Below are 10,774 nucleotides of genomic sequence, written 5' to 3'. Positions count from 1 at the left end.
GTCAATGAGGATGAAGATGTGCAAAGAGAAAGACTTAGAACCACAACTGCCCTGACCACTTCAAACACTGATGAGGTAGAAAAACAAGGGACAAAATCAACGTGAACGAAAATGTTTGAGAACTGTCAAGATCTGCTCATTTTCATTTGGTCAAGATCTGTCAGTTTTCATTTTGAAACTAATCCTTAAATATACAAACACCTCTTTGGAACTGCACTGAATCTTTATCCAGAGAAGAACATAAAACATGATTTTATTTTCTTTTTGAGGAAAGTAGATTTTGAAAGTAGAGCTATAATTTCAAAACCAAATAAGACCTTATGAGTTGAAGAGTGTAAGTGAGATTTGTTATAAAATTCTAAGTAGAAAATATCATTCCAAGGGTACCTTTTTATTTGCCTGAGATGCTGTGATGTTTCCATGAGCTTAGCCACTTCTGTGCTGGGAAGATAGTGTATTGGCTTCCATGAAACTGTGCTGTCTTCCCAGTTCATTGAGAAGCATGAAGTACTGTTTACATTAATGGGTACATATTACATTTGAAACTATCACTATGGATTACCCTTAACACCAGATATGGTTTGGTTCATGACATAGGAGAGAAAAGAGTCCAGCAAGGAGAACATAGGAACATGAAATCTCTGAAGTTTAAGAGGAAAATTATGCTGTCATCTATTCCAGAAACCAGTCATAATTGCAAGCTGTTTACACAAAGAATATGCAGGCCAGAAGAAATGCTGCTGTTTTTCCAAGAGAAAGAAGAAAATAGCCACAAGAAATATCTCCTTCTGCATTAAAGAAGGTTTGCAACAATGACTTTTCTTTTCACCATTATTTTTAGAAAGGCACACTGAACATCTGTTATGTTTTAGGCACTGTTCCACTTCACACATTCACTAAACATATAGTGTACAGTGTTCCAAGGTCTGTTTCAGTCCCTGGACATACAGTTATGAAGGAGTTAGGCAACATCCCTGTCCTCATGGTCCTTGCAGGGGGTCCATAAACAAAAATAACTTCTCAAAAAAAGTATCAGATATTACATAAGTCCTATGTGGGACATTAAAATATGTGAAATGAAGGGAGTGAACGGGGGCTGCATTTGGTTAGATGGCCAGGCAAGACCTCACTTGAGGAGCAACATTTAAGCCAATGTCTGTGTGTCAGGAAGCTGCCAGCTATGCCATCATTAATAGATAAGACTTTTCCCAACAGTGGAAACAGTGAGTACAGGGACTCAGACATGGAAACTCATTTGGCCTGGTTGAGGCACCACCAAGGATCAGTAGGTGCATCCATTCATGGAAGGAAGGAGTTCAAAGAGGTCGATGGGGGCCAGATTATGTACAATGGAGTTCATGTTTTAAACCAACTTGGTGAAAAGCATCAGAGGCTTTTTAGCAGGCTTGTGTCATTATTTAATGCATGCTTTGGAAAGATTACACTGGTTCTTGTTTGTTCATCACTGTGGAGGAAGGGCAAATTAAGAAGCTTTTTATCGATTTAGATGAACTGTGATGATGGTTTGGACACAGGTGGTAGAATGTGAGACGGGCAAAATGTCTTTGACTTCTCAGGTTTAGGAACCATTTACACATGTGCTTAGCACAGGAGCAATTCATTATGGAAGATAATTTGGATCCTTTTTAACTCAAACAAATATGCTGAAAATGCACGGCAGATATATTGACATAGAATCTATAAGCTTTCCAATAATATTTTATATAATACAGGAGTTAAAGAATATGGTTTGGTGACATGAATTATATATATATATATATATATATATATATATATACACACACACACACACACTATATATAATAAATTTCAAAATGATAATAACTGGTGAGAGGTGCAAATATTTCAGGTTTTATCGAAGAAACAACTTTATGTTAATATGTAACTTCCATTATTTACAGTCAGTGATTCTTTCAGGTGAAATTTTGGGATTGCTAGGACCCAATGGCGCTGGTAAAAGTTCATCTATTAGGATGATAGCTGGGATCACAAAGCCAACGGCTGGAAAGGTAATGAGAAATGAAGGAATAGTTCAGTTGTATATTTATAAAACTATACTCGTATATGGGAGTCCCTGGAGGTGAAAATGGTTAACATTTTCAGCTACTAACTGAAAGGCTGGAGGTTCACATCCACCCAGATGCTACTTGGAAAGAAGGTCTGGCAATCTACTTCCAAAATATCAGCCACTGAAAACCCTAGGAAGAGCAGTTCCACTCTGAAATACATGGAGTTGTCGTGTGTCAGAATTGACTGTGGCCACTGGAATATTTATACAGTTGACCTTTGAGCAATGTGGGGGCTGGCGTGCTGGCCCCCTGCACAGATGAAAATCCACATATAACTTCTGACTCCCCAAAACTTAACTACTAATAGCTTACTGTTGACCAGAAGCCTTACTGATAACATAAACAGTCTATTAACACAGTTCTCCCAGCACAGTTATGAGATTTTCACATAGACATGCACACACACACAAAACAACTAAGTTTATTAACTGCATGACATGACAAGTATTCACTATTCATTAAATGGAAGTGGAGCAGCATCATGAAGGCCTTCATCCTCACTGTCTTCATATTGTGTAGGCAGAGGAGGAGGAGGAGGGAAGGAGGGCTTGATTGTGCTGTCTTAGGGCTGCCAGAGGTGGAGGAGGTAGGGATGGCAGGAGAGGCAGGTCCACTTGGAACTTTATGGAAATACGTCGTAATTTCTGCCTGACATTTTTTTTTTTCCATTTCTCTAAAATTGCTTCTATAAGGTACCAATCCTTCTACCACTTGCTTTAGTTTCATGCCATTTATAGAATAGTCCAGATCATGTCATAAAAGAAATCAAAGGCAGTCAGATTGCTTAATGTCAATTTGTTTTCTGACACTGCTTCTTCCGCATCCTCTTCTTCATTGTCTAGCACTGTTCAGAAGCACTCATCTCCAGCAAGCTATCTTCTTTTAATTCCTCTGGTGTGGTGTCTATTAGCTCTTGGATTTCTCCCAGATCCACATTTTGAAAAAATCCACATATCAGTGGACCTGCCCGGTTCAAACCCATATTGTTCAAGGGTCAACTGTATATTAGTAGTATAAATGGTTTTCTATAACAAGTGTATAAAGTATTTTCTCAAATATTTATTTGACGCTCCCAACAATCCAGCCATTTATTATTATATGTTAGTTTCTTGAGTAATTGTGCAATTGAAGAAAAAGCTACACATTTCCAAAACCATTTGACTCTTTCAGGTGGAGCTGAAGGGATCCAGTTCTGTTTGGAGTCACCAGGAAGACAATGCAATCAAGTTTCTGGGGTACTGTCCTCAGGAGAATGCGCTGTGGCCCAACTTGACGGTGAGGGAGCATCTGGAGGTGTATGCGGCTGTGAAAGGGCTGAGGAGAGAGGACGCCAAAGCCGCCATCACAGGGTACAGAGCCAAGTCACGGGTTTGCTTTGGGTCAAGGGTTAGGGTGAAACTCACTAATAAAGAATGGAGACTAGAAATGACACCGTCAACCTTCTGGAGAGTATCAGAGGTAAGGCAGGAATAGGGAGCAAGACCTCATCTTGCACATCCCTGAACAAGGGGTCTTTAAAAAATAATCATATAAAGTTATTGACTGTGAATAAGTTATGAAAACTGTCCATTTCTGTTTCTAATTCACTATTCTGATTTTTCTTAAAGAATTTGTAAGAGGTGAAACATCTTTATATTCCAAAATAACCTGATTTTTTTCTTTTATCCTTAGAGTTTTGAGATTCGTAGTGCAAGCTTTTCTCTTGCACTACTTAAAAACAATAAGACTTTGAGAAAGAGATCAACTATGTATTAAGAATGAGAAAAAAAGAAAGAAAGAAAGAGATGTTTGCAAATAAGCAGTCAGTTGCATATGAACTCCACAATGGCAAAACAGCTTTTGCTTATATGCCATTTACAGTCTTGTGACGTGCAGTTGGTTCTTTGAGGATACATGCCAGCACAGAAGAACAAGTCCCACGGAATACAAAAAATCTTAGGAAAGAGAAACTTTTAGGCTAAACTTGTACCATCTACGACTTCGAAGTGAGCAAGCTCCTTGGGAAACAAGGGTATTCTTTTGTGTTTAGTGGGGGTGGAGAGAACGGTAAAAAATACACACAGCAAAGCACACCGATTCTACAATTTTCTACACGTACAATTCAGTTACACTGAGTGCATTCTTCAAGTTGTGCGACCATTCTCCTTATCCTTTTCCAAATTATTCTAACACCATTAAGATAAACCTACTGGCAGCTTCAGGTCTAGCTTCTGCTGGGCCAGGCTAGGCAGTGGTTAGAGATGGGTGTGAGTGAGGGTCTTGCCTGCCAGAAGGGCCGTTCCTGAGGATTCCTGAGGCTGATTTGAGGAGTAGAGTTAGTGGCGCGACACCGGATGTCCTGTAGCATTGTCCAGGTTTCTAGGGGATTGTGTGACGTTTGCATCTCGGGGGCTGTTACTCTTCAGCATGCTTCCACTTGCCAACAATCTCTGCTCGACATCGCACTCCCTTCCTTTTTTCCATCAGATTAGTGGAAGATTTCAAGCTGCGGGATCTGCTGGCTGTTCCAGTGCAGAAATTAACAGCAGGAAGCAGTAGGATGGTATGTGTGGCGTGTGGTGGTGTCCATGGGCTGGCGTGGCTTGGCCGCAAACGGGGGGTGTCTCTGTATTTCAGCTGTGTTTTGTGCTGAGCATCCTGGGAAGCTCCCCTGTGCTGCTGCTCGATGAACCGTCTACAGGCCTGGACCCCACCAAGCAGCAGCAAATGTGGTGAGAATGACCCAACCGCCTGAGCTAACAGTGTTGCTGTTGTTGCTAGGGGCCACTGAGTCCGTTCTGACCACAGAGACTCCACGCACAACATCTCCATCCCACGCATCACCCTCATAATCCTTACGATCCATGAATGCATCTACAAACGGAGGTAACTCAAGTTAGTACGACCTCTCCTAGAAAGAGAAGTGATGCCATTCCCAGCATTTCGCGTGATGGTGTATTCCTTGCTCTGGGTACTGGAAAGTTGAGTTTGGGGTATATGGAGACACTTCAGCTTCATGGTAAGCAGTTTAAACCCTCACTATAAGAGATGCCACACTCACCTTATACTAGAGTGAAGATGGCCGCAGTAGAAAGGGGTGAAGGAAGCTAGAGGTAGATTTGATGAAACTTGAAGGATAGACCTGATGGGTGAAGGAGAAGGAGGGTCAAGAGTGAGACTTGGAGGACGAGGTTTGCTGGTCTGGTAGAGCCTGATGGAACCCCTGAGACTATGGCCCTTAGACGTCCTTTAGGTCTGGAATTGAACCCACACCTGTGGCTTCTAGCCAAACAAAAGACAGGCATATGAGCTGCACATTTACATTAGGCAGATACACTCACTGGAGAGAGCAATCATGGGAGAATAGAAGGGCTGTGTATGCACAGGGAGACAGCTCGGGGGTGGGAGTATATGGAGGGAAGGACACAGGGAAGAGGTAGCTATGGGGAGGAAGTGGGAGGGGAGCTGTTGCATTGTGGGGAATAGTAGTAAATGTCTTGAGACAAATTATATGTGAGCTGCTGTATGGAAAGTGAATTTGCTCTGCAAACTTTCACCCAAATCACAATAAAATTGTTTTAAAAAAAGGGATGCCACACTATTCAGCTAAATATACTAGTGCTTTTAAAAGCCTGGAGAAGACCAGAGGAGCGGTGTATTCTTTAATTCAATCAACATTTAACTATATCTAGCGTTGTGCCTTAGGCACTTGACTGCTAACCAGAAGGCTGACAGTTCAAACCCATCAGCCACTCCTCGAAAGGAAGGTTAGACAATCTACTTCCATAGTGATACTGCCTTGGAAACCCAAGGAGAGGTCACTATGAGTCGGGTCCAACTTGATGGCACATAACAACAACAACAACAACAACATATTGTGAAGGAAGTTGGTATTAAGAACCCACCAGCTGATCTGGAGGACAAAAGACCTGTTTACCGCCTCCCATAAAGATTTGCAGCCTTGGAAACTCCATGGGCAGTTCTAGTCTATCCTATAGGGTCACTATGAGTCAGAATCAACTGGGTGACAGCAACAACAGAGAGAATTGTTTATGAACTATCACCCAGTTTCTACAGTGATCAACGTATAGCCAATCTTCCATCTATACCCCACTCACTTCTTTTGTCCACCTCCCAATTATCTGGAAGCAAACCCCAGGCAGCATATCCTTTCATTTATAAATATTTCAGTTAGTATCTCCAAAAAAATCTTTCTTTCTTTCTTTTTTTTAAACTTAACCACAATGCCATTACCAAAACCAAACCAAACCCACTGACATTAAATGAGTTTTGACTCAAAGCAACCCAGTAGGACAGAGGTGACCTGCTCCTAGGGTTTCCAAGGCTGCAAATCTTCACAGAAGAAGACTGCTTCATCTTTCTCCTGCTGAGTGGCTGGTGGTTTCAAACCACTGATCTTTTGGTTAACAACTGAATGCTTTAACCATTGTGCTACCAGAGCTCTTTACAACGCAATTAGCACACCTAAAAATATTAAAAGCAATATTTAATGGTTTCCAGTATTTAGTTAGTAATTACATTTACCTGATTTTTTTGAACTAAGATCCAAATGAGATTCATAAACTATATTTTATCTATTAATTTTCCCCTCTATTTTTCTTCTTTCTTACAATTTTTTTTTTTGCTTTAAATACAAATTTGTTTAAATATAAAATACAATATTTTGTTTAAATAATCTCTTGATTCACTTCAGGCAGGAAATCCAGGCAGCTGTTAGAAACACCAAGAAGGGGGCTCTCCTGATCACGCATTCCCTGGACGAGGCCGAAGCCCTGTGTGACCGTGTGGCCATTATGGTGTCTGGGAGGCTCAGGTGGGCGTCTGTTCAGAGCCCACACTTGACCCATCAAAAAAGAGTTTCTCTGTAGAATGGGTGGGTCAGTGGCTGGAGCTCTGCTTTTCACCCTTTCAGTGGCACCTTTTTTCCTACATCTGAAATTTAAGAATAGCATTAAGAAATTAAGAGGCAATATACATATTTTTTTCCCAACACATTATCCTTCTTGCTCCCAGATGCATTGGGCCCATTGAACATCTGAAAAGCAAGTTTGGTAAGGATTACATTCTACAACTAAAAGTGAAGGAACCTTCTCAAGTGACATTGGTACACACGGAGATTCTGAGACTTTTCCCGCAGGCTGCTCGGCAGGAAAGGTAAAAAGAGCTTTTGATTATGTGAAAAAATGTAGGCTTGGCCCCCTCAGTGGTTCTTTTTGGTTCTGTGACAATGTCTAGGTAATTTGACTTCTTAGTGAAAGTTAGGGACCTCAAAAATGGATTTGTTGTCTCCCAGATCATAAGAATTGAGAGATGCCCAGTAAGTTGAATATAAGAATTACAAAGATGCAAATATTTCAGGTAAATCCCCCTCATAGAGAACAAATGACAGTTGGGATAATCAGTATATCACCCTTTAATGGTGTTTCTATGCCTCAAAGTGGAACCTAGAATGGTGTGTGTTTGTGTGTGTGTGCTATGGGGTGAGGGAAGGGAGGCAGAGAATGAATTTAAAACTCCTTGGTGGGAAGAACTCACCAAGAAGTTGGCCATAAGAACCGCTACTTTCATTTTAGCGTGGTATTATCATAATGGAATTATCTATAGTATAGTCTGGGGTGGGCAAGTCCTGTTCACAGAGCTTTGGTGTCACAAATCAGACAAGTGGTGGGAAGGTCAGGAGGTCTAAGTCTGGCGGAGCAGGGGCTGGTCTAAGGAGGCCCAGTCTCGGAAGCTTGAGCAGCCTGAGGGCCACCTGGGAACACCACACAGTCATGGAGAATGAGCAGAGAGTAGGGTACCAGGTTGTGCAGCCAGAAGTAGCACATAGAAACAAGATGCCAACAACCTCAGAAGCCAGGGAAGTTTAAGTTATAGCTTTCAAATGTCTCCTCCACTATTACTCTGGTAACGAACTGCTTAAGGCACTTGACTGCTAACCAGAAGGCTGGTGGTTCAAACCCACCAGCAACGCCTCGGAAGGAAGGTTGTGCAATCTACTTCCGTAGTGATACTGCCTCAGAAACCCAAGGAGGGATTGCTATAAGTCGGGTCCGACTCGACGGCACATAACAACAACAACAACAACTATTACATTCCTCTCTCAACCTCATCTCTTTCTTTCCACATTAGCTTTCTGAAAGGTGACAAGGATCAACTCTTAGGTTGGGATTAGTTCCCAACCTATTAGTTTGAACTAACCAAAGGGAATAGCTGAATATCTGAATTCAGTGAGCAACAGATTTGTATACACTGAGCATAAAAGTAATTTATTCCAGATTGTTACAAGAGCTTTGTTTAATAGCCAGCTGCCAAAAGTAATTTTTAAAATTTCCATTGATAAATGATTTTATTTATTTCCTATTTGAGCCACACATTGATTTGCATGACTATTAATTTTAGAATTAAATTGTTAATAATATCAGTATTTATTTTGATGGTCGTCTTCTACCCTTGAAACTCATGCTCGAATGTGACATTTTCCTGTTCTCAGATATCCCTCCTTCTTGACCTATAAACTCCCCATGGCAGATGTGTGTGGCCTATCTCAGGCCTTTCATAGACTAGAGGCAGGTAAGAATGATGGCATCTAAATAAATGTGAAGAATCACCTCATATGTAGATAATAGTTTAATGGGAGATAATTGTGTAATAAATAGTGAAAAATAATTAAAAATTTATAAAAGACCCTATGGTGGCACGATGTTAAGAATTATAAAGGCAGAAGCTGGTGGAACTTAACCCCAACCTTGGTTAATCCATCTCTCTGAAAAGAGGTTCATCTCTGTACAGGGATGGGATTCCCTGACCCAGCCTCAACAAATCCTTTAGTGCTGCCTGCTTTGCCTACATCTCCACAATCCATTTCTACCCCAAGTCTCCTGAATCACTCCTTCTTTCCTTTCATGTGCGTCTTCACCCCCTGGTTTTCTCTCTCAGCTAATTCCCTAGATTTATATTTCACTAGTAAAAGTGACAGAGAAATCTTCCATCCTTCCATGGAATCTCTGTCATTTCCTTGAGGAAATACGTATCTCCCAAGACATACACACTAAGTAACAAAATACTTATCATCCCACCAGTTATTTCAGCCCAGGATTCTTTTAATGTCAAGATTAATTTAATACGTGTTTATAGTAACGTTTTATGACTTTTCATTATTTTACCAATAATTTATTTATTCACCTTTATCTTCTATTGTTATTAGTGATTTACACTTTCACTTTGTACAACTGAAAAAATTCATGGTTAAACATCATACATGTCTAATACTAGCCCTTTTGGGTTTGTTTTTCTACAGTGAAATGTAACTTTAACCTGGATGAATACAGCCTTTCTCAATGCACACTGGAACAGGCGAGTCTGTCTTAATGGTTTTGCATCATCCCTGTAGATTTCACATACAAGTGTCATGCAATTTTCCTATTCACTGGGAAGGAAACCAACAGTTTGCTCACTCCTTTTCCTTCTTTGGCTCCTATCTAGGTATTCTTGGAGCTTTCCAAAGAGCAGGAACTGGGAAATTTGGATGAAGAAGTTGATACAACCATGAGATGGAGACTCCTCTCTCAGTCAGATGACCCATAAATCCTGGAGCTCAATGACTCTGTTGAAATCATGGAAACTTCTGTCATAAGTGATAATTAGCACTTGGTCTAATTTTAAAATTCATTCAATATCAGTACTAGATATACTTTACATATTCAGTTAAATGGATTCGTTTTCTAAACAGTTTTTCTCACAGATTTAGAGGACAGCCAAGCTGCAACAAAGGCAACACAAAGTACATATTAATCAAGGCACCTGGAGAACCAGGCCCTGGGTGTGTGGTAGAAGGAGAACTACAGAATTAGAATTTTTTGAAATACGATTTTCTTTTTTTACCATTAAAAATTCCCTTTGCTAAATACATGAGGGGGTATTCGGCAACCAGGAGCTGCATGGGCACTTCACGCCAGCTCATGAAGAATCCGGTTTATGGTTTTTCTTCTATGTATGAGTGCAACCCCAGATTCATCGATTGAAACCTTTCCAGCAATTGTTTTGGAGGCCTTTGGAGGTTGGAGGTTGGAGGTCTTTGGGCTCATAAATAAGCAGGCATATTCATTTGAAAACCAGTTCAGATATGCCATTTGAAAACAAGGAGAGTCACAGCAGTATTTGTTCAGATTTTTAAAGTTTTGAGTATGTCATATTAAGTTTTGTGATTGTGGGCGTTGCTCATTTCCCTCATTACCTCACCAATCATTTTCTGTGTATTTGCTGCTATTTTAAGGTCATTTTTCTTTTACATATGTTTGGGTGTGTGCATATATATATATGTAATATATATATACATGTTGTTGTTGTTATGTGCCGTCAAGTCGGACCCGACTCACAGCGACCCCTCCTTGGGTTTCCGAGGCGGTATCACTACGGAAGTAGACTGCCCCATTTTCCTTCCGAGGAGTGGCTGGTGGGTTTGAACCGCAAGCCTTCTGGTTAGCAGTCAAGTGCCTTAGGCACTATGCTACCAGAGCTCTCCACATCTATACATAGACATACATATATACATGTATATACACACACACATACATATGTGTGTACACACTCATCTTCTGTATTGATCAATTTTTAAAAAACCTGTGCTGGCTTTGTGTATTATTTTAGCTTTCCCTTAAATAATAGCTGTTTCATTATGAATATCA

At 40.6% G+C, this 10,774-nt stretch overlaps 1 protein-coding gene across 1 annotated transcript in view; it reads left to right on the top strand.

Moving 5' to 3' along the window:
• Nucleotides 1-9,674, top strand: part of LOC103214092 (ATP-binding cassette sub-family A member 6) — a 74,588-nt gene extending 64,914 nt beyond the window's left edge. The window contains exons 24-34 of the mRNA XM_042783539.1: nt 1-75; nt 682-802; nt 1,939-2,030; nt 3,261-3,439; nt 4,557-4,632; nt 4,707-4,801; nt 6,784-6,903; nt 7,104-7,244; nt 8,581-8,660; nt 9,388-9,443; nt 9,573-9,674. Of these exons, the coding sequence (XP_042639473.1) occupies nt 1-75; nt 682-802; nt 1,939-2,030; nt 3,261-3,439; nt 4,557-4,632; nt 4,707-4,801; nt 6,784-6,903; nt 7,104-7,244; nt 8,581-8,660; nt 9,388-9,443; nt 9,573-9,674 (1,137 nt within the window). The remainder of the gene's footprint in view (nt 76-681; nt 803-1,938; nt 2,031-3,260; nt 3,440-4,556; nt 4,633-4,706; nt 4,802-6,783; nt 6,904-7,103; nt 7,245-8,580; nt 8,661-9,387; nt 9,444-9,572) is intronic.
• Nucleotides 9,675-10,774: the final 1,100 nt, after the last annotated feature.

The sequence above is a fragment of the Orycteropus afer genome, unplaced genomic scaffold (genome assembly GCF_000298275.1).
Source record: "Orycteropus afer afer isolate SDZICR_OR568_19922 unplaced genomic scaffold, OryAfe1.0 scaffold00018, whole genome shotgun sequence".
Taxonomy (NCBI): Eukaryota; Metazoa; Chordata; class Mammalia; order Tubulidentata; family Orycteropodidae; genus Orycteropus; species Orycteropus afer.
This window is presented reverse-complemented; position numbering and strand designations above follow the sequence as displayed.